Source organism: Euprymna scolopes, chromosome 22 (genome assembly GCF_053919585.1).
Source record: "Euprymna scolopes isolate OS-2025 chromosome 22, ASM5391958v1, whole genome shotgun sequence".
In the NCBI taxonomy this organism is placed as follows: Eukaryota; Metazoa; Mollusca; class Cephalopoda; order Sepiida; family Sepiolidae; genus Euprymna; species Euprymna scolopes.
The window spans coordinates 84,204,089-84,228,984 of NC_136503.1; the positions used below are offsets into that span (position 1 = coordinate 84,204,089).

Genomic DNA, 24,896 nt, shown 5'->3' on the forward strand with positions numbered 1-24,896 from the left:
TGTTTTGCATAGATTAAAGTTGACTACTGTTTTGCATAGATTAAAGTTGAGTGATGTTTTGCATAGATTAAAGTTGAGTGATGTCTTGCATAGATTAAAGTTGAGTGATGTTTTGCATAGATTAAAGTTGAGTGATGTTTTGCATAGATTAAAGTTGAGTGATGTTTTGCATAGATTAAAGTTGAGTGATGTCTTGCATAGATTAAAGTTGAGTGATGTTTTGCATAGATTAAAGTTGACTACTGTTTTGCATAGATTAAAGTTGAGTGATGTTTTGCATAGATTAAAGTTGAGTGATGTCTTGCATAGATTAAATTTGAGTGATGTTTTGCATAGATTAAAGTTGAGTGATGTTTTGCATAGATTAAAGTTGACTACTGTTTTGCATAGATTAAAGTTGAGTGATATTTTGCATAGATTAAAGTTGAGTGATGTTTTGCATAGATTAAATTTGAGTGATGTTTTGCATAGATTAAAGTTGAGTGATATTTTGCATAGATTAAAGTTGACTACTGTTTTGCATAGATTAAAGTTGAGTGATGTTTTGCATAGATTAAAGTTGAGTGATGTCTTGCATAGATTAAAGTTGAGTGATGTTTTGCATAGATTAAAGTTGAGTGATGTCTTGCATAGATTAAAGTTGAGTGATGTTTTGCATAGATTAAAGTTGAGTGATGTTTTGCATAGATTAAAGTTGAGTGATGTTTTGCATAGATTAAAGTTGAGTGATGTCTTGCATAGATTAAAGTTGAGTGATTTTTTGCATAGATTAAAGTTGAGTGATGTTTTGCATAGATTAAAGTTGAGTGATGTCTTGCATAGATTAAAGTTGAGTGATGTCTTGCATAGATTAAAGTTGAGTGATGTTTTGCATAGATTAAAGTTGAGTGATGTTTTGCATAGATTAAAGTTGAGTGATGTTTTGCATAGATTAAAGTTGAGTGATGTCTTGCATAGATTAAAGTTGAGTGATGTTTTGCATAGATTAAAGTTGACTACTGTTTTGCATAGATTAAATTTGAGTGATGTTTTGCATAGATTAAAGTTGAGTGATATTTTGCATAGATTAAAGTTGACTACTGTTTTGCATAGATTAAAGTTGAGTGATGTTTTGCATAGATTAAAGTTGAGTGATGTCTTGCATAGATTAAAGTTGAGTGATGTTTTGCATAGATTAAAGTTGAGTGATGTCTTGCATAGATTAAAGTTGAGTGATGTTTTGCATAGATTAAAGTTGACTACTTTTTTGCATAGATTAAAGTTGAGTGATGTTTTGCATAGATTAAAGTTGAGTGATGTTTTGCATAGATTAAAGTTGAGTGATGTTTTGCATAGATTAAAGTTGAGTGATGTTTTGCATAGATTAAAGTTGAGTGATATTTTGCATAGATTAAAGTTGAGTGATGTTTTGCATAGATTAAAGTTGAGTGATGTTTTGCATAGATTAAAGTTGAGTGATATTTTGCATAGATTAAAGTTGAGTGATGTTTTGCATAGATTAAAGTTGACTACTGTTTTGCATAGATTAAAGTTGAGTGATGTTTTGCATAGATTAAAGTTGAGTGATGTCTTGCATAGATTAAAGTTGAGTGATGTTTTGCATAGATTAAAGTTGAGTGATGTTTTGCATAGATTAAAGTTGAGTGATGTTTTGCATAGATTAAAGTTGAGTGATGTCTTGCATAGATTAAAGTTGAGTGATGTTTTGCATAGATTAAAGTTGACTACTGTTTTGCATAGATTAAAGTTGAGTGATGTTTTGCATAGATTAAAGTTGAGTGATGTCTTGCATAGATTAAAGTTGAGTGATGTTTTGCATAGATTAAAGTTGAGTGATGTTTTGCATAGATTAAAGTTGAGTGATGTCTTGCATAGATTAAAGTTGAGTGATGTTTTGCATAGATTAAAGTTGAGTGATGTTTTGCATAGATTAAAGTTGAGTGATGTCTTGCATAGATTAAATTTGAGTGATGTTTTGCATAGATTAAAGTTGAGTGATGTTTTGCATAGATTGAAGTTGAGTGATGTTTTGCATAGATTAAAGTTGAGTGATGTTTTGCATAGATTAAAGTTGACTACTGTTTTGCATAGATTAAAGTTGACTACTGTTTTGCATAGATTAAAGTTGACTACTGTTTTGCATAGATTAAAGTTGAGTGATGTTTTGCATAGATTAAAGTTGAGTGATGTTTTGCATAGATTAAAGTTGAGTGATGTTTTGCATAGATTAAAGTTGACTACTGTTTTGCATAGATTAAAGTTGACTACTGTTTTGCATAGATTAAAGTTGAGTGATGTTTTGCATAGATTAAAGTTGAGTGATGTTTTGCATAGATTAAAGTTGACTACTGTTTTGCATAGATTAAAGTTGACTACTGTTTTGCATAGATTAAAGTTGACTACTGTTTTGCATAGATTAAAGTTGAGTGATGTTTTGCATAGATTAAAGTTGAGTGATGTTTTGCATAGATTAAAGTTGAGTGATGTTTTGCATAGATTAAAGTTGACTACTGTTTTGCATAGATTAAAGTTGAGTGATGTTTTGCATAGATTAAAGTTGAGTGATGTTTTGCATAGATTAAAGTTGACTACTGTTTTGCATAGATTAAAGTTGACTACTGTTTTGCATAGATTAAAGTTGAGTGATGTCTTGCATAGATTAAAGTTGAGTGATGTTTTGCATAGATTAAAGTTGACTACTGTTTTGCATAGATTAAAGTTGACTACTGTTTTGCATAGATTAAAGTTGAGTGATGTTTTGCATAGATTAAAGTTGAGTGATGTTTTGCATAGATTAAAGTTGAGTGATGTTTTGCATAGATTAAAGTTGAGTGATGTTTTGCATAGATTAAAGTTGAGTGATGTTTTGCATAGATTAAAGTTGACTACTGTTTTGCATAGATTAAAGTTGACTACTGTTTTGCATAGATTAAAGTTGAGTGATGTTTTGCATAGATTAAAGTTGAGTGATGTTTTGCATAGATTAAAGTTGACTACTGTTTTGCATAGATTAAAGTTGACTACTGTTTTGCATAGATTAAAGTTGAGTGATGTCTTGCATAGATTAAAGTTGAGTGATGTTTTGCATAGATTAAAGTTGACTACTGTTTTGCATAGATTAAAGTTGACTACTGTTTTGCATAGATTAAAGTTGAGTGATGTTTTGCATAGATTAAAGTTGAGTGATGTTTTGCATAGATTAAAGTTGACTACTGTTTTGCATAGATTAAAGTTGACTACTGTTTTGCATAGATTAAAGTTGAGTGATGTCTTGCATAGATTAAAGTTGAGTGATGTTTTGCATAGATTAAAGTTGACTACTGTTTTGCATAGATTAAAGTTGACTACTGTTTTGCATAGATTAAAGTTGAGTGATGTTTTGCATAGATTAAAGTTGAGTGATGTTTTGCATAGATTAAAGTTGACTACTGTTTTGCATAGATTAAAGTTGACTACTGTTTTGCATAGATTAAAGTTGACTACTGTTTTGCATAGATTAAAGTTGACTACTGTTTTGCATAGATTAAAGTTGAGTGATGTTTTGCATAGATTAAAGTTGAGTGATGTCTTGCATAGATTAAAGTTGAGTGATGTCTTGCATAGATTAAAGTTGAGTGATGTTTTGCATAGATTAAAGTTGAGTGATGTTTTGCATAGATTAAAGTTGAGTGATGTTTTGCATAGATTAAAGTTGAGTGATGTTTTGCATAGATTAAAGTTGACTACTGTTTTGCATAGATTAAAGTTGAGTGATGTTTTGCATAGATTAAAGTTGAGTGATGTCTTGCATAGATTAAAGTTGAGTGATGTTTTGCATAGATTAAAGTTGAGTGATGTTTTGCATAGATTAAAGTTGAGTGATGTCTTGCATAGATTAAAGTTGAGTGATGTCTTGCATAGATTAAAGTTGAGTGATGTTTTGCATAGATTAAAGTTGAGTGATGTTTTGCATAGATTAAAGTTGAGTGATGTCTTGCATAGATTAAAGTTGAGTGATGTTTTGCATAGATTAAAGTTGAGTGATGTTTTGCATAGATTAAAGTTGAGTGATGTTTTGCATAGATTAAAGTTGAGTGATGTTTTGCATAGATTAAAGTTGACTACTGTTTTGCATAGATTAAAGTTGACTACTGTTTTGCATAGATTAAAGTTGAGTGATGTTTTGCATAGATTAAAGTTGAGTGATGTCTTGCATAGATTAAAGTTGAGTGATGTTTTGCATAGATTAAAGTTGAGTGATGTTTTGCATAGATTAAAGTTGAGTGATGTTTTGCATAGATTAAAGTTGAGTGATGTCTTGCATAGATTAAAGTTGAGTGATGTTTTGCATAGATTAAAGTTGACTACTGTTTTGCATAGATTAAAGTTGAGTGATGTTTTGCAGAGATTAAAGTTGAGTGATGTCTTGCATAGATTAAAGTTGAGTGATGTTTTGCATAGATTAAAGTTGAGTGATGTTTTGCATAGATTAAAGTTGAGTGATGTTTTGCATAGATTAAAGTTGACTACTGTTTTGCATAGATTAAAGTTGAGTGATGTTTTGCATAGATTAAAGTTGAGTGATGTCTTGCATAGATTAAAGTTGAGTGATGTTTTGCATAGATTAAAGTTGAGTGATGTTTTGCATAGATTAAAGTTGAGTGATGTTTTGCATAGATTAAAGTTGACTACTGTTTTGCATAGATTAAAGTTGAGTGATGTTTTGCATAGATTAAAGTTGAGTGATGTCTTGCATAGATTAAAGTTGAGTGATGTTTTGCATAGATTAAAGTTGAGTGATGTTTTGCATAGATTAAAGTTGACTACTGTTTTGCATAGATTAAAGTTGAGTGATGTCTTGCATAGATTAAAGTTGAGTGATATTTTGCATAGATTAAAGTTGAGTGATGTTTTGCATAGATTAAAGTTGACTACTGTTTTGCATAGATTAAAGTTGAGTGATGTTTTGCATAGATTAAAGTTGAGTGATGTCTTACATAGATTAAAGTTGAGTGATGTTTTGCATAGATTAAAGTTGAGTGATGTTTTGCATAGATTAAAGTTGAGTGATGTTTTGCATAGATTAAAGTTGAGTGATGTCTTGCATAGATTAAAGTTGAGTGATGTTTTGCATAGATTAAAGTTGAGTGATGTTTTGCATAGATTAAAGTTGAGTGATGTTTTGCATAGATTAAAGTTGAGTGATGTTTTGCATAGATTAAAGTTGAGTGATGTTTTGCATAGATTAAAGTTGAGTGATGTCTTGCATAGATTAAAGTTGAGTGATGTTTTGCATAGATTAAAGTTGAGTGATGTTTTGCATAGATTAAAGTTGAGTGATGTCTTGCATAGATTAAATTTGAGTGATGTTTTGCATAGATTAAAGTTGAGTGATGTTTTGCATAGATTAAAGTTGAGTGATATTTTGCATAGATTAAAGTTGAGTGATGTTTTGCATAGATTAAAGTTGAGTGATGTTTTGCATAGATTAAAGTTGAGTGATGTCTTGCATAGATTAAAGTTGAGTGATATTTTACATAGATTAAAGTTGAGTGATGTTTTGCATAGATTAAAGTTGAGTGATGTTTTGCATAGATTAAAGTTGAGTGATATTTTGCATAGATTAAAGTTGAGTGATGTCTTGCATAGATTAAAGTTGAGTGATATGTTGCATAGATTAAAGTTGAGTGATGTTTTGCATAGATTAAAGTTGAGTGATGTCTTGCATAAATTAAAGTTGAGTGATGTCTTGCATAGATTAAAGTTGAGTGATGTCTTGCATAGATTAAAGTTGAGTGATGTCTTGCATAGATTAAAGTTGAGTGATATTTTGCATAGATTAAAGTTGTGTGATGTTTTGCATAGATTAAAGTTGTGTGATGTTAAAAGGATCAACAATGAGGTAAAATATCAATTTTTTTGTTTTAATGAAAAAAGGGTTTTGAACATGGCCATTGCTATAATAGGCCAAAAGTCCCTACAACATGTAGAGTGTTTGACTGGAGGCAAAATTTACAATCAGTCAACAGAGATCATTTTAGCTGCTAAGACTTCACCGTCTTTGCTCATGGAAAATTTAATTCTGAACGAATTTTAACCATAATCAGAATTAATTAAATATTATCTATAAAAAAAAAAAGGGAAAAAATAATTTCACATTAAAATAAAAATCACTCATTTGTTGTTTTTAAAGTTAACTGTCTCTTCATTTATTGGAATTTATCAATAATTGTCAAATTTATCAATTAACTCATTGTATGCAATCTATAATAGGTGGAAGCCATGTAGAGGGAAATGTTCAGTTTATGTTTGTTGTTCAGTTGACGTGACGATTGTTGCAGTTGTATTGCTGAGTGTGATAATATCTATATATATTTTTTTGAATCAGGTCAATCTCTCTTCCCTCATAAAGTAACACAATCACCTAAAGAAAGATCAGAAAGGGCATTCAGCCTATAAAAACCTTACCTCAACTAAGGAAATGACTTCTGAAGAAGATCTATTGCATTTCAGCTTATGTAGTTTGAATAATAACCTGACTAGAAATAGGTTAGTTTAGAAGTTAATTTTCAACACATATCAGTATAGAAAACAGATGTTGTTGATGATGAAAAACACATATAAACATCAAACTAATCTCACAGCGGAATTTTCCATTTTTTTAAATTGCTATATCAATTATCTGAAACAATTTTCCAACTGCATTTTTTGACTCTTCATCCTCTGATGCAGTTGTAAAAGTGTTGCTAGATTGTTTGCTAGCTAAACCATTTTGTCAACAGATGACATGATGAAGAGTCTTATGCAGTTTTAATTAATGAAGTTTAATTTTAAAATAATTCAAAGAAATTGGAGATTAGTATATAAAATATTGCCAAACATTTTTTCATAACAGATTTTATTTATATTATTTGAATCATCCAGACTACTGTTCTCATCTTGAGTGTTATTCACATTTTTCTGTGTCGATGTAATTTCTGGACGTTATATCGACCAAAACGTTCTGAGAACACCGAAGACGAGAATTGATAATTTGTTTGAGTTATTTGGACTATTGTTCTCATCTTGAGTGTTTTTCATACAATGTTTCACTCAATTGAGCCTTCTTCAAGTGTATTTTATTTGAACTCAAAAATCTTTCAGTCAAATTTGGGAATCTGCACGGAATTTCAAACAGAACCCATTATTTAATCCATGGGGTAGTATGCTCTCGTTCCATCAGCCATGATTGGGTAAAAGTCCTAAGTAATGTATGTATTTTAGTGTTGCTCACACTGACGATTGAACCTTCAACCTCCAGAAGAGTGTAATTTTACAGCTGAATTTTACCAAGTACTTCATTCACATCATCATGAATCCTTGTTCAAGACGAGGGCAGTATTCCAAATAATCCAAATTATCAATTCTCATTTCAAAAAAGAAATTCAAAAACATAAGATTTAATTTAGAATGTCATAAGTTTCATAACAACTAGAAGGAAAATGGTCATGATTAAATTGTAAGTTGAGAGATTGTGGGTTTTGAGTTTAAGAAAAATTATGATGATACTTTGAAATTTGACAAGACAAATCACCTTGAAAATAGAGTGATAGCCATACAGTAAAAGAAGGGGATAGGGGCAGAAGGAAGAAATACGGACTTTATCAAGTCAGGACATATTTATTCTAAATAATTAGAAAAAACTTACTTTGAGATGAATCTGGGGAAGAAAAGGCATGCGCAGAACAGTGCCAGCAATCCGTACGTGACTGCCTCGTCTGTCTGGATTTGTAGTTGCCTTGTCTGTCGGCTGAATATTTCAGGGGAGTAGTACGTCATCAAGCCCATCAGGTAACTCAAGAGAAGAACAGGTATTATGGACAGGATATCTCGTGATTTTGTGGCACCCTGGAAAGAAAATATATATTCATATATGGTACTTGTACAGTTTAATCAAGACATTAAAAAATGAAAATATCGAAAAAAAAGGTTATATTTTACGTATCCGTTTTAGACTGAAGATCTCTGAAAAAAAAATGTCACTTAATTTGATTGAGTAGTTTTTTTTACAGCAGAAAAACATGTTTTTATGAGAGCCCAATGAAGGTAGCCATCTTTGAATTTTTTGAACATGTCATGGGAGAGATAACTCAGTTTAAAGCGCTGACACTCCTTCCCCAACTTTAATACTAACTTTTCTTCCTAAAAATCGAAACATGACTACCTTTTGCTCAGTATCATAAATTGTTTTTTTTTTTTCAGTGAACTTTTCATTCTATAACGGATACGTACAATATAACCTTTTTTTTTTTGATATTGTCATTTTTTAATGTCTTGATTAAACTGTACAAGTACTTTATTTTTTTATCCATTTCAATTTTGTGCTTTGTAAATCGAAGGAGGAGGAAGATAAAAAAATAACATTATTACGGATGATGATGTCAAATGAAGCTGAAATTGATTTCATTTTGATTTGGTTGTTTCATATCATCCATTTTTGGATTATTTAATGCCGAATCCAGTAATTTTGGATAAAGTATTCAAGTATTTATTCATGTTGTTTAGTTTGATTGTTTTGTAGAAGAAAATTGTTGTTTTTAGTTCTTTTTTTACTTTGCAGAACATGATTGAGTTTTGCCGAGAAATGAAATAAACAATATCATCAATGTATCAGTATATTTTTACTCAGGAAACCAGCATCTTCAGACAGCCCTAACAGGTATTATCACTTTGGGCCAAACTGGATCTGGAAGCAATGGTAACTAAAGGGCAACTCCAAATTTCCCACAGCCCCTAAATGGATGGCTTTTAAGGCCATACCAAGGACTGCTGAAATTAAAGTGATTTTCTCAACCTAATGAGGAATGAAACCTCTATGTGTTTGCATGTGTGAATTGGGCTAAGTAAAGTATAAAAAAAGTAAAGTATAAAAAAGTAAAGTATAAAAAAGTAAAGTATAAAAAAGGTAAAGTATAAAAAAGGTAAAGTATAAAAAAGGTAAAGTATAAAAAAAGTAAAGTATAAAAAAGTTAAAGTATAAAAAAGTTAAAGTATAAAAAAGGTAAAGTATAAAAAAGGTAAAGTATAAAACAGGTAAAGTATAAAACAGGTAAAGTATAAAACAGGTAAAGTATAAAAAAGGTAAAGTATAAAAAAGGTAAAGTATAAAAAAGGTAAAGTATAAAAAAGGTAAAGTATAAAAAAGGTAAAGTATAAAAAAGGTAAAGTATAAAAAAGGTAAAGTATAAAAAAGTAAAGTATAGAAAAAAGTAAAGTATAGAAAAAAGTAAAGTATAAAAAAGGTAAAGTATAAAAAAGGTAAAGTATAAAAAAGGTAAAGTATAAAAAGGTAAAGTATAAAAAGGTAAAGTATAAAAAGGTAAAGTATAAAAAGGTAAAGTATAAAAAGGTAAAGTATAAAAAGGTAAAGTATAAAAAGGTAAAGTATAAAAAAGTAAAGTATAAAAAAAGGTAAAGTATAAAAAAAGGTAAAGTATAAAAAAAGGTAAAGTATAAAAAAAGGTAAAGTATAAAAAAAGGTAAAGTATAAAAAAAGGTAAAGTATAAAAAAAGGTAAAGTATAAAAAAGTAAAGTATAAAAAAGGTAAAGTATAAAAAAAGTAAAGTATAAAAAAAGTAAAGTATAAAAAAGTAAAGTATAAAAAAGTAAAGTATAAAAAAAGTAAAGTATAAAAAAAGTAAAGTATAAAAAAAGTAAAGTATAAAAAAGTAAAGTATAAAAAAAAGTAAAGTATAAAAAAAGTAAAGTATAAAAAAAGTAAAGTATAAAAAAAGTAAAGTATAAAAAAGTAAAGTACAAAAAAAAGTAAAGTACAAAAAAAAGTAAAGTACAAAAAAAAGTAAAGTACAAAAAAAAGTAAAGTACAAAAAAAAGTAAAGTACAAAAAAGTAAAGTACAAAAAAGTAAAGTATATAAAAAGTAAAGTATATAAAAAGTAAAGTATAAAAAACGTAAAGCATAAAAAACGTAAAGCATAAAAAAAGTAAAGCATAAAAAAAGTAAAGTATAAAAAAAGTAAAGTATAGAAAAAAATAAAGTATAAAAAAGTAAAATATATAAAAAAGTAAAGTATAAAAAAGTAAAGTATATAAAAAAGTATAAAAAAAGTAAAGTATATAAAAAAGTATAAAAAAAAGTAAAGTACAAAAAAAGTAAAGTATATAAAAAAGGTAAAGTACACAAAAAGTAAAGCATAAAAAAGTAAAGTATAAAAAAGTAAAGTACAAAAAAGTAAAGTACAAAAAAAGTAAAGTACAAAAAAAGTAAAGTACAAAAAAGTAAAGCATAAAAAAGTAAAGCATAAAAAAAGTAAAGTATAAAAAAAGTAAAGTATATAAAAAAGTAAAGTATATAAAAAAGTAAAGTATATAAAAAAGTAAAGTATATAAAAAAGTAAAGTATAAAAAAAGTAAAGTATAAAAAAAGTAAAGTATAAAAAAAGTAAAGCATAAAAAAGTAAAGTATAAAAAAAGAAAAGTACAAAATAGTAAAGCATAAAAAAGTAAAGCATAAAAAAAGTAAAGTATAAAAAAAGTAAAGTACAAAAAAGTAAAGCATAAAAAAAGTAAAGCATAAAAAAAAGTAAAGTATATAAAAAAGTAAAGTATACAAAAAAGTAAAGTATAAAAAAAGTAAAGCATAAAAAAAGTAAAGCATAAAAAAAGTAAAGCATAAAAAAAGTAAAGCATAAAAAAAGTAAAGCATAAAAAAAGTAAAGTATAAAAAAAAGTAAAGTACAAAAAATTAAGTACAAAAAAGTAAAGTATAAAAAAAGTAAAGTATAAAAAAAGTAAAGTACAAAAAAAGTAAAGTATAAAAAAAAGTAAAGTACAAAAAAAGTAAAGTATAAAAAAGTAAAGTATAAAAAAAGTAAAGTATAAAAAAAGTAAAGTACAAAAAAAGTAAAGTACAAAAAAGTAAAGTATAAAAAAGTAAAGTATAAAAAAGTAAAGTATAAAAAAAGTAAAGTATAAAAAAGTAAAGTATAAAAAAAGTAAAGTATAAAAAAAGTAAAGTATAAAAAAGTAAAGCATAAAAAAGTAAAGTATAAAAAAAGTAAAGTATAAAAAAAAGTAAAGTACAAAAAAGTAAAGTATAAAAAAGTAAAGTATAAAAAAAGTAAAGTATAAAACAAGTAAAGTATAAAAAAAGTAAAGTATAAAAAAGTAAAGTATAAAAAAAGTAAAGTATAAAAAAAGTAAAGTATAAAAAAGTAAAGTATAAAAAAGTAAAGTATAAAAAAGTAAAGTATAAAAAAAAGTAAAGTATAAAAAAAAGTAAAGTATAAAAAAGTAAAGTATAAAAAAAGTAAAGTATAAAAAAGTAAAGTACAAAAAAAAGTAAAGTACAAAAAAGTAAAGTATATAAAAAGTAAAGTATAAAAAAAGTAAAGTATAAAAAAAGTAAAGTATAAAAAAAGTAAAGTATAAAAAAAGTAAAGTACAAAAAAAGTAAAGTACAAAAAAGTAAAGTATAAAAAAAAGTATAAAAAAGTAAAGTATAAAAAAAGTAAAGTATAAAAAAAGTAAAGTATAAAAAAGTAAAGCATAAAAAAGTAAAGTATAAAAAAAAGTAAAGTATAAAAAAAAGTAAAGTATAAAAAAAAGTAAAGTATAAAAAAAAGTAAAGTATAAAAAAAAGTAAAGTATAAAAAAAAGTAAAGTACAAAAAAGTAAAGTATAAAAAAAGTAAAGTATAAAAAAAGTAAAGTATAAAAAAAGTAAAGTATAAAAAAACTAAAGTATAAAAAAGTAAAGTATAAAAAAAGTAAAGTATAAAAAAAGTAAAGTATAAAAAAGTAAAGTATAAAAAAGTAAAGTATAAAAAAGTAAAGTATAAAAAAAAGTAAAGTATAAAAAAAGTAAAGTATAAAAAAGTAAAGTATAAAAAAGTATAAAAAAAGTAAAGTATAAAAAAGTAAAGTACAAAAAAAAGTAAAGTACAAAAAAGTAAAGTATATAAAAAGTAAGGTATAACAAAAGTAAAGTACAAAAAAGTAAAGTATAAAAAAAGTAAAGTACAAAAAAAGTAAAGTATAAAAAAAAGTAAAGTACAAAAAAAGTAAAGTACAAAAAAAGTAAAGTATAAAAAAAGTAAAGCATAAAAAAGTAAAGCATAAAAAAGTAAAGTATAAAAAAAGTAAAGTACAAAAAAAGTAAAGTACAAAAAAGTAAAGTATAAAAAAAGTAAAGCATAAAAAAGTAAAGTATAAAAAAAAGTAAAGTATAAAAAAAGTAAAGCATAAAAAAGTAAAGTATAAAAAAGTAAAGTATAAAAAAGTAAAGCATAAAAAAAGTCAAGTATAAAAAAAGTAAAGTATAAAAAAAGTAAAGTATAAAAAAAGTAAAGTATAAAAAAAAGTAAAGTATATAAAAAAGTAAAGTATAAAAAAGTAAAGCATAAAAAAGTAAAGTATAAAAAAGTAAAGTATAAAAAAAGTAAAGTATAAAAAAAGTAAAGTATATAAAAAGTAAAGTATAAAAAACGTAAAGCATAAAAAACGTAAAGTATAAAAAAAGTAAAGTATAAAAAAAGTAAAGTATAAAAAAAGTAAAGTATAGAAAAAAATAAAGTATAAAAAAGTAAAATATATAAAAAAGTAAAGTATAAAAAAGTAAAGTATATAAAAAAGTATAAAAAAAAGTAAAGTACAAAAAAAGTAAAGTATAAAAAAAGTAAAGTATAAAAAAGTAAAGTACAAAAAAAGTAAAGTACAAAAAAAGTAAAGTACAAAAAAGTAAAGTACAAAAAAGTAAAGCATAAAAAAGTAAAGCATAAAAAAGTAAAGCATAAAAAAAAGTAAAGTATATAAAAAAGTAAAGTATAAAAAAGTAAAGTATAAAAAAAGTAAAGTATAAAAAAAGTAAAGTACAAAAAAAGTAAAGTACAAAAAAAGTATAAAAAAAGTAAAGTACAAAAAAAGTAAAGTATAAAAAAAAAGTAAAGTACAAAAAAAGTAAAGTATAAAAAAAGTAAAGCATAAAAAAGTAAAGTATAAAAAAAGTAAAGTACAAAAAAAGTAAAGTACAAAAAAAGTAAAGTACAAAAAAGTAAAGTACAAAAAAGTAAAGTATAAAAAAAGTAAAGCATAAAAAAGTAAAGTATAAAAAAAAGTAAAGTATAAAAAAAGTAAAGTATAAAAAAGTAAAGTATAAAAAAGTAAAGTATAAAAAAGTAAAGTATAAAAAAGTAAAGCATAAAAAAAGTAAAGTATAAAAAAAGTAAAGTATAAAAAAAGTAAAGTATATAAAAAAGTAAAGCATAAAAAAGTAAAGTATAAAAAAGTAAAGTATAAAAAAGTAAAGCATAAAAAAAGTAAAGTATAAAAAAGTAAAGTATAAAAAAAGTAAAGTATAAAAAAAGTAAAGTATAAAAAAGTAAAGTATAAAAAAGTAAAGTATAAAAAAGTAAAGCATAAAAAAGTAAAGTACAAAAAAGTAAAGTATAAAAAAGTAAAGTATAAAAAAGTAAAGTACAAAAAAAGTAAAGTACAAAAAAGTAAAGTATAAAAAAAGTAAAGTATAAAAAAAGTAAAGCATAAAAAAGTAAAGTATAAAAAAGTAAAGTATAAAAAAGTAAAGTATAAAAAAAGTAAAGTATAAAAAAGTAAAGTATAAAAAAAGTAAAGTATAAAAAAAGTAAAGTATAAAAAAGTAAAGCATAAAAAAAGTAAAGTATAAAAAAGTAAAGTATAAAAAAAGTAAAGTATAAAAAAAGTAAAGTATAAAAAAAGTAAAGTATAAAAAAGTAAAGCATAAAAAAGTAAAGTATAAAAAAAGTAAAGTATAAAAAAGTAAAGTATAAAAAAGTAAAGTATAAAAAAAGTAAAGTATAAAAAAGTAAAGCATAAAAAAGTAAAGTATAAAAAAAGTAAAGTATAAAAAAAGTAAAGTATAAAAAAAGTAAAGTATAAAAAAAAGTAAAGTATATAAAAAAGTAAAGCATAAAAAAGTAAAGTATAAAAAAAGTAAAGTATAAAAAAGTAAAGTATAAAAAAGTAAAGTATAAAAAAGTAAAGTATAAAAAAGTATAAAAAAAGTAAAGTATATAAAAAAGTAAAGTATAAAAAAGTAAAGTATAGAAAAAGTAAAGTATAAAAAAAGTAAAGTATAAAAAAGTAAAGTATAAAAAAAGTAAAGTATATAAAAAAGTATAAAAAAAGTAAAGTATAAAAAGTAAAGTATAAAAAAAGTAAAGTATATAAAAAAGTATAAAAAAAGTAAAGTATAAAAAGTAAAGCATAAAAAAGTAAAGTATAAAAAAAGATGATGTGCTAGTGATAAATAGTAAAAACACATTGAAAATAATCTGAAAAAGTTTAATTGAAAAAATATGGTAAACAAAAAACAGTCACAGTTAATCATCAAATTGATCGTTAATTGTTTGGATTTTTTTCTCTCAGATTTTCCTAAACAACCCCAACTAAGAAATTTTAAATTAAGAGAAAAATATTGGTGTTCCTGTGGTGGGCAGATAGAGTGGAAGTGGAGTGGGGGATAAACAAATTATTCTTTGATAAAATTAACTTTCTTACTTTACTCATGAAAATCTAAGCCTTCGCATCAAAATGAACATTTTCAGCTTTCAATGAGAATTGTCACAAGAGGGTTGGTAATTAAGACAGGAAGAGGAAACAAGAAAAAAAAAAAACAGAAAAAAAGATAAGACAAGAGAAAGAAAGAAAGAAAATCCAATGAAAATAGTGACAGAAAAATGAGGTGTCATAAAAGAGAAAAAGGAAGGCAAGACAAGTCAGTGGGAGAGAGAAAATAGAAAAAAGATAAAGAGAGAGAAAAGAGAAAGAGAAATAATATTCAGACAAATATCGACAAAACAAATGGTGGCCAAACTCTAATGATTTGACAAAAATCATCTTTTTCTAATTAAAAAAAATGTGGATTTCAACAAAAAAGTAAAGAACTCATTTTTTTCTGGATGAATAAAACAAACAAGATAATTCTTATAAAATATCTGATGTTAAATAAAAAAGAAAAATCAGTATACGAAAATTTGATGCTTCATTATTCTAAAAGTATTTCCACAAAAAAGAAACAGATATAAAGTTTTAGAATATAGTACAAAAAATTATTCTTTTATTTTTTATGAGCACTCACTAAAAGATAATTTTTAAAACTAGAACATTTACAGTGTTCTTGGTGCTTATTCAGATTGGCACTTATAGCGATAAACAAAAATTAAGAAAAACTTTTATATTGTACTTACTTTCATGAAATGAAAATTGTATATTTCAAAAATCACAAAAATTGATCAAGTAATTTATAAAAAAAATCATTTTTAAGCAATTAATAGAAATTAAACATAAATCTTGCAAGTTTTAAATTATTGTGGAGTTATCTTGCCTGATTTTTTTTTTTTTTTTTTCCAAAATGGTGGGCGAGACAATTACTCCTGAGGAATTAAATAGAAAGGCAATCTAAGATGTGAAGAAGAAAAAAACAAAAAGATAAAGTCAGAAAGTGGAACGGATAAGGAGAAATAAAATCCAAACAAATAGCAATTAAAAAAAAAACAATAAGGTAAGGTAATTTGGAAGAAATCAGACTTTTCTTATTTAAAAAAAAAACAAGCAGAATTTATGTCGATGGGAGATTCAACTGATTTAAATGGAAATCCACTCTTTGTGAATATAAAAGAAATGAAAAATTCTGCTAAATAATGAAGAACTCACATTCCTGATCGATAGAGCCTCTGACAGAAATGCATATTTATGCATCTAATAAAGAAGCTGGATGTTTTTCATGCTAATCACACAAAAGACACATGTTTCTACTAACCTCAGTCTTTTCTCTGTTATTTCCAGTGACAATGCCATCATCATCATCATCGTCGTCATCCTCATCTTCATCAACTTCCTCCTCTTCCTCAACATCATCTTTAATATCATCATCATCATAATCATCATCATCCTCATCAGGTGATTGCATACATGCTGACTTTGCCGTTTCTTCCTCTTCATCCTCCTTTTTCACTTTAGCATGATCTGTGTCCGTTTCAGTTTCTCTCTTAATTGTCGTCTTCTCTTCTGCTTGGTCTTTTTTCCCATTGCCATTTTCTTCCTCGGATGATTTTTCAGGGCCGATCCACATGGCTATGGCCTTTGTTAAAAAGAAGGTGAATATCAAGGAAAAGAATTCAGTTGAGAACGTAAACATGTTCATGACAAATGTAAATTCTTTGATGGAACGTGCTTTAACAAACTCATACAACTTGTACCCCCTCAATGTTCATGTACCCGACTACACTTATCTAATAGCATAATCCCACCTTTTCATTATTAAGGTCCTTAGATACCGAAAAAATCTTCTGCTTTAATAACTTCTCCTCCCGAACTTTGGAATTCCCTCCCTGTTTCCTGCTTCCCTGACTGTACCAACATCCAGAACTTTAAATGCAACGTGAACAGACATCTTGCTTGTCCCCGGTATATAACAGAGCACGTATTGGTGCATGTGAGAAAATCATCATTAGCAGCCAAAAGATAGCTGGCTGGCGAAAATATTAGCAGCAAGAGCCATTAAAACCCGTATGCAAATTAGCAAGTGTGCACGAGCTTGTGTCACAAGAAAAGGAGAGAAAAATACTCCATGTGGTCGAGGATGTAAGCAAAGTTGCGTGCTGGGGAAGATGGATGTATAAATATGAGGGTGAGAAAGCACTAACTAGTGCCAACGTCAGGTGTCGAGGAGACGGAGACTTTTAAAAAGCATGTGTGTGATAAGGCTTTGGAAAAATAATGTGTTGTTTTGGAAGAACCACAAAAAAAATGTGTTTCATTTGCACTTAAAAATGTAGAGTCGGATTTTTATTTCTTTTCCTTGATTTATTGTTTCTGCGACACTACAAGTAAACATGATCCTAAGTAGTAGCCCCTTACGTCAAAGTGGCAATAAGAGTTAAAATAAAAAATAAATAAAAAAGGGATAATAAAAAATTTGCCGAACAGAACAGTTTTGCATCACTTTTTATGTCCCCTTATGAAGACTAAATACAACATATACTGCTACTAAACCTTGTGTAAAAATCATTATTCCAATTTTAATCAAAATCCATTATATGATATTTTTTTTAGAAAATGTCTAAATTTTAAGCTTAACATCTACACCTTATGTAAGTTATGACTCATGTGTTTCAAACCTGACACATTCTTGCTGACCAGAGGATGACAGATCTTGATGTTAATTCTAACTATATTTTTACCAGAATCCTGTAAGCATGGTATTACTGGAACTGCAAAGGCTGCTGTGAAGAAGGTGGATTCGCTTTACCATGCTAAAAAGTTAACTCCCTACATAGTATCCCTTCAACTTATGTCTTTGATAGTAGCTCCCGACATTAAAGTGGCACTGTGCCCTGTTTGGGGTAAAAATGTAATTAATAAAAAAAATAAAAACAAAACTATCGTGTTGCCATCATCCTTAATATGATTAGATAGGGTTGGCCTTTAGAGGAAATTTCTGTTGATGCAGTTCCTTTTTTATATACAGAACTGGAAGAATACACGTAATACAAGTAAAATTAATTTTCTGAATAAAACATTACTGCACCACTTTTATGTTCTATATTTAGATTAAAATTAAGATATAATGCTACTAAACCGTATGTCCAAAGTTTAAACTTAAGGATTTTATGGATAAATCGAAATTCAAGAAATCTTGTTTAATTGTTGTCTGATGTATATGGGTCAAATTTAATGCAAATGTTTAAAACAAAAAAATTTTTTTCAACTAAAAATACTTTAAAATGCACCCAAAAATCTGAAATTTGAAGAATATTCATCACTTGATATCAAATTGCTAAAATTTCACAAAGATTGGAGATATCTTAATTTTCACAAACGATATTACCCTCTTTGCATAAAAATTTGTTAACTACTCTAATATGCCAAAATTGCCCAGAAGTTGGGGATCATTTTACATTGAATTCATGTTTACATATTCTAAAATAATTGTTTAATTTTCTTTTTCTTCTCTTTTACATTAAGTTTTTCATGGTGTTCACATGTAATCGCCTGAAAAAAAGTAGAATTTCATTAATTATAATCATTATTATAATAAGAATAACTTAATTATAATCACATTCTTTTGTTCTATATTTGTGACATTAATTTATAAAGTTAACCTTCTACCGAGGCCAACAGTGGATCTGTTTTTTTTTTCTCATTTTTAAGTTTTCGATTTTGAATCATAACTGACATCTATATAATACTAGCAGGCTGCCTGGTGTTGCACGGTCATAAAATACGCACCCACATATTATATCATTAAATATGCACCCACATCTTACATATTATAATTCATGCAAATTTCTTATTCACTTGAATCTCCCAACTCGCTGTAATTATTACTTCTTACACTGATGACTGTATTAAGCATGAAACACTATTTATTTAAAATTATTATAGTTATATAGCCCCTTTAGAATTCAGAAAAAGCAGTCAACTTTAGCGAAAATGCATGATTCCGATTTCCTGTCATGGTTAGGGTTAGAATACTCTCATGTCTGTTTATTGTGAATGCCCACTGGCAAATCAATGCACTCTTACTTTTATAAAGTAAAGAAAATAATGTATTATAATAATAGGCAATACAAAAAACCCAAATTAACCAAAAGTTACAAAGTGTCCATTCAGTTCTTGTTTCAGAATTCCCCTTATGTTAAACAACAAAAATAAAAAAAAAAATTGTATGACTTGTGACAGAATGAAAATATTGTATTCCAAAAATCAGAAATTGATCAAGTAGTTTTATTTTTATAAAGAAAAACATTTTTAGGCAATTAATGGGAATTCATATGCATTATAACAATCTTACAAGTTGAGCTAAGTCCCTTGATTAAATTTTTTTTTTTTTTTAAATGGTGGGTGAGACAGCACTCTTTCAATATTCATAAAATTGAATTTTTTTTTATTTACAAAGAAAATTACTTGATCAATTTACGTGACTTTTGGAATATGATATTTTCGGTTCGTCATGGGTATGTACATCATATAGATTTTTCTATATTTTTATTTTTTAATATGGGGGGGGGGAATTCTGGACAAAAACCGTTCATGTTTTCTCTTTAAAGATGTTTCTAAATGTCTGCCTTAATTTAAGTCTCCATCTCTTGCACATCCATCCAAGGGAAGTAACACAAGTGGCATTAAAAATCTACCCCTCTTATTAATTAAGTTTAAAAAAAATGTCCATTTTTTTGCTGCTCTCCCTCTTAAAATGTTTGTAGATGTCATTCTATTCCTCTTTTCTTAAAAGGATACTTTAATCAATCCAGCCGCAGCCATCAAACTAAAAGGTGGCATGTAAAGACCGATGGAGATGTAACGGTTGGTGGCTGGCATGATGTAGAAGAAGAAAGACTGATGAAATCGCTCCAAAAGGTTGTTCAAACTGCGAAAGATACCTTCCACAATCCTATTTTAAAAATAAAAGAATAAAATAAACTTCATTTAAAAAAGCAACTTTAATTTAGTAAATTTCTTAGACATTCACTATCATCATCACTTGGTTTAGCATTCATTTTACATGCTGGCATTTGTTGGACCGCTTTTAAAAATTTACTTCCAAACCTCTCTCTACCAGGTCTTTATTATCCCCGTTTCTCATCCACTTTTATTATTTCCTCCTATGTTTTTCTTGCCCTTCTCCTGTGAACTGAACTTGCTAACTCAACTGTTCTACATCTATAAGAACTCTCATTCATCCTTTCAATATAATCATTCCATCAAATTTTTTTGTTCTGCACACATCTCCCTATACTGTGCAGATTCAATCTTCCTCCGACATCATCAGATCTAAATCTATCTTTAAAACTCACATTACACATCCATCGTATCATTTTTGTATTATTTCTCTACATGCAACACATGTCCTCAACACTCACTATCCAAATTTCACTTCAATACTGCGTATACATGCCTGACAGAGTCTTCCTTTGGTCAACAGTGGTAATGCTCTCCTGGTTAGTAATGACTAGGGCTATGACACCAGCATATTCTTTTCCTTGCTTTGATTCTCAGGTATATATCCATTGATATCTTATATGGTTTTATGTAGAGTGATGTGATCTTCAGTTGATTAATTGTGTCTGTGTCAGATATATACTCGAGAGTAAAACAAATGAAAAGAATATGCTGTTGTCATAGACCTAGTAATGACAGAAATTCTGTGAACTCGTTCCATCTACTCCTAATTCTTGCAATCACACTGGCACCTGCTCCTCTTTGTACTACAGTGGTATCATCAAGGTAACAACATTTTTGAGGTTTGCCATTCAAATATACTTGCACAACATTTCTCATCAGTTTCTATTATCCAACATTTCTTGCACACAAACTGGTCATCATTTCTTAACCTACCTGTAATTCTACTGAACTTCTTGTGTAACCAATGATTACAGGTATCATAAAAAATTGAGTTGCATCCTACTCTCTTTCCACAAAGCGAGTTTTCTTTATGCTGGGTTTTTTTCCAACACTACAACCACTGTCCATCACTTTGCTTTTCGTAGTATATTCACTCTCAGACATTTTACTTGCCATAGCATTCGGTCACGTCTTTAATTTAGCATTATTAAATATTGTGCAGATAGACAGATATCTCCAGAATAAAAACTCGATTAAACCTAGAACCCCATCTTCCAACGTAGACCCCTACTACCAGGTCTCCTTCTCCAACATCAGGGGTCTACGTTCCAACCTTCCAGAGGTTGAAACCCAATTACAGGAGACGAAACCGGACATATTATTTCTAAGTGAAACTGGAATAGGGCCGACCACTTCCCTAGATGAGTTCATAATTAACGGATACTCTAATTTAACAGCTAAATCTGACACCAAAGATCGCCATGGGCATGGAATATGTGCCTACATTAAGGATGGCTTCCCGTGTGGCAGGGATATCTCTAGAGAAGATCCTAATTTACCCTATATGTGCTTCAGGGTTGCACTTGCTAACACCACTGCATTTATATTTGCCCTCTATAGGCCCCACAACAGCGGAGTTACTATCTTTAAGAGCATATCTGAGAAAATAGACCACATACTGTCTTCACATCCCTCGGCTAACATCCACATCTGTGGTGACTTCAACGTCCATAACGTGGAATGGCTGACCCATTCAAATAAGACAGATGATGAGGGGAGGTTTTGTCATGATTTTGCCATTGCTTATGACCTCACTCAGATTTTTCGCGAACCCACCCGTGTGCCCGATACACCCGGTCAATATGCAAGCCTCTTAGACCTTTTTCTCTCAACTTCCCCTGAGCTATGTTCATGTTCCGTTCATTCTCCTCTAGGATCCCCCGACCATTCCGTCGCATCAGTTAAGATAAAAACGAAATGTAAGAAGCTCCCAGACGTACCCCTCCACCGTACTGTATACCGATACTCTATGGCTGACTGGGATAGCTTCCGTACATTCATATCTGATTTACCTCTGCACTCCATGTTTAAAAAGGAAGTGTCTCTCCCCAGAATGTGCTGCTGCTATCGCGCACAGAAATCACTTTTTCCATAGCTAACAACGTAATAGATGCATTGAGACTAAAGCTGCTTTCAGGTCTGCCAGCAACCACTGTAAAAGAGTAATAAAAAATGCAAGAGAGCTATATGCCCAGTCTGTTAAATCCAAGGTAGCTGATCAGCGGCTTGGATCCCACCAGTTTTGGCAAATAACAAATAGGATCCTGAACAGAAGTGTGCGTTCTATCCCAACCATTATCAATGGACCAGAGGTCATCTCGTCAGCGTCAGACAAGGCCAAACTATTTGCAAAGAACTTTGCAGCTAATTCTACCCTATGCGACGAAGGTCATCAACTCCCCATATTTCCTTCTATAACACAGAACAAGCTAGGTAACATACAAATATCCGTGCATGAGGTCGCCAAGCTAATAAAGAACCTAGATTCCAGTAAAGCAACTGGCCCTGATGGCATCCCAATTATAGTGTTAAAAAAGCTTCAACCAGAACTTGCTCGCATACTTACGAAACTATTTAAGCGCTGCCTTAAGGAGAAGTGCTTTCCGACTCCCTGGAAGACCTCATCAGTTTGCCCTGTATTTAAGAATTCAGGTGATAAGTCATCTCCCTCTCAGTACAGACCTATAAGTCTCCTGTGTGTTATGAGTAAGTTGCTGGAATCCATATTAAATAGAGAAATAGTCAACCACCTCAGCAGGAATAACCTTCTTAGTGACACACAATATGGTTTCTGCTCTGCAAGATCTACCGCAGATGTGCTGACAATTATATCCCACAGGATTAGTGAATCTCTTGACAAAGGCTTCCTTTCGAGGGCAATTGCTCTTGACATATCAAAGGCCTTCGACAAGGTATGGCATAAGGGTCTACTTCACAAAATTTCCAGCTACGGTATAACTGGAAATGTTTTCTCAATCATTAAATCATTTCTCTCCGATAGGCTCATAAGAGTAGTGGTAGATGGACAAAAATCGGAGGCCTGCAATATAAATGCTGGAGTCCCTCAGGGGTCAATCCTGGGCCCAACTCTCTTCCTGATCTACATCAATGACCTCCCTAAACACATACTTAAATCATTCGTTGACATCTATGCTGATGACACGACCATCTACGGCAACACATCAAAGGCTGTAAATGACAAAGTTCTCTCTGATTCTCTCTCCTCTGATCTCGAGCGCGTGGTTCAGTGGGGGAAGATGTGGTTGGTTACCTTTAATGCATCCAAAACCAAACTCCTATCCTTACATCATCAACGCTCTGATCCCCATCTGGCATCAATTGTGATGGATGGCTCTCGTCTGGGTGAGGCCCCGTGTTTTGACAAGCTTCTGGGTTTGACCTTTACTCCTGATCTGAAATGGAACACGTACATCAAGTCTGGAAAGATGGTGGGATCCTTCTACCGCTCCAGAAGATATCTCACTACTGATGCAATTCTCTATCTATATAAGAGCCAAATACGTCCAAGGATGGAATACTGTTGCCATATCTGGGCAGGAGCTGCTAAAAACAGCCTATCCTGCCTTGACAGAGTACAAAATAGACTTTGTGGCTTAGTGGGAGATGCCCTTTTCTCTACCCTGCAACCTCTCTGCCACAGAAGAGACGTTGCGAGCCTATCCTTGTTTTATCGTTATTTCCATGGCAGGTGCTCGTCTGAACTCCAATCTCTGGTCCCCCCTCGCCAATCTTTCACGAAAAACACCCGTCTAGCTGAATCCACTGTGAAAATTTTCCACCACTCTATATCTGTGCCTAAATCAAAACGCGGATTTCATGAACAAAGCTTCTTTCTTAGAACTGCACGCCTGTGGAACTCTGTTCCGTCTGCCTGCTTCCCTCCGGACTACAACTTGGATGTCTTCAAGTCCAATGTTAACAAATTCCTAATGAACCGCCCCCTTAATTAAACACTTCATCAAATCTCCTCACTAACGTAATGTACTTGCAATAACCCTTATCCCTGAGTGGCTTCCGGGCCTTGATAAGTGGTGATCACTGTGTAAAAAAAAAAAAAAAAAAAAAAAGACAGAAAATGAGTTTGAGTTTAGATTTATTAAGGCTGTGGGAATAGATAGAAACGGATGTGGTGTCACCTGACTCAAAGGGAGAGTGAATGAGAAAAGTCGTCAGTTCATCGAAGTACAAGAGAGTGTAAACATATAGTTTGAAAAATGACAAGATATGTTAAAAAAAAATTATCTCTCTCAGACCTCCCACCCCAACCCATTGTTTAGTGATTTGGGACCAAGATCAACATGAATAAATCTTCTCTGTCTTCAACAGTTTTGCTGTGATTTTGTCTTTTTTCGAAGGATGAAATAACTTAGTTGCAAGTAGCATTTCCTAAGTCTGGCAATGTAACAAACCCGTTGGTTGCTGGGTTAGCAGCAGCAGCAGCCATATGCAAATGACCGAGCCAGTGTGCAATGTGACGTCATAGCAGAGATAAAAAGGACACGTGTTTGAAGAAGAGTATTTGGGGGAGTGGTGTTCAAAACAGAGGATTTAAGATGTGTTTGAGACATGAGAAATCGGAAGAGAATGCGTTCGAGGCACAAGTGTCCGGAGAAGTGGGATTCAAGACATGTTTGAGATGCATGAGTGGCATCAGAGCCGAGATGAAAAGTCAAAAGCAGCCAGTGAAGGAGAAATGAATTGTTTAAATATTTTTTTTAAAAAATGTATAGTTGGAAATACCAGATATAAAGGCTTTTGTTTAAAACAAAAAAGATGAGCAGAGTTTTTTTTCTTTCTTCTGTTTCTTGCAATAGAGTCTAACGTTGGGTCCATTAAAAATGGTGTACAACATTACAGAAAAGACACAGAATAAACAATTAATAAGGTACGATCATGAAATTTCATGTATGACACAAGGTTGAAACATAACACTGGCCGAGAAAGAAATGACCAGAGTTTAATTAAAGACTTAAATTTTGAATAAAGATTACACAAATTTTTTTATTAATGAAATAAAAATTTTCAGTGCTTATTTAGAATTACACATGATAATAAAAAAAAAACAATGCAGAAAATACTTTGATGTACATACTTATCATGCAACAAAAGTGTCATATTCCAAAAACCATGTAATTTGATTAAATAGCTTATTTTTTAAATAAAAAAATTGCATTTTATGAATAAGTGAGGAGGAGGCCGAGAGATGCCATGTTTTTTAGAATGTGTTAAAATTAAAAGACCAACAACTCAATTCGACTACTGAGATTTACAGACAGTACTATTTTATTATTAATTGCTAAAAATCGCAAAATTTGATTTTCTTATTTAAAAAAAAAAAAAAAAATACTTAATCAGTTTGTGTGATTTTGTTGCATACATCATAATGATTTTTTTTCTGAATTTTTGCCTTTTTATTAATTGTAATTCTAAATAAGTACCAAATTTTCTTTCGAC

The 24,896-nt window shown here is 29.2% G+C and overlaps 1 protein-coding gene across 1 annotated transcript in view; it reads right to left on the reverse strand.

The window, feature by feature from the left end:
- LOC145243528 (GPI-anchor transamidase component GPAA1-like) overlaps nt 1-24,896 on the reverse strand; it is an 80,597-nt gene that overhangs the window by 32,032 nt on the left and 23,669 nt on the right. The window contains exons 9-11 of the mRNA XM_080106496.1: nt 19,257-19,410; nt 15,775-16,095; nt 7,667-7,866 (exon numbers count right to left, since the gene is read on the reverse strand). Coding sequence (XP_079962622.1) covers nt 7,667-7,866; nt 15,775-16,095; nt 19,257-19,410 — 675 coding nt within the window. The remainder of the gene's footprint in view (nt 1-7,666; nt 7,867-15,774; nt 16,096-19,256; nt 19,411-24,896) is intronic.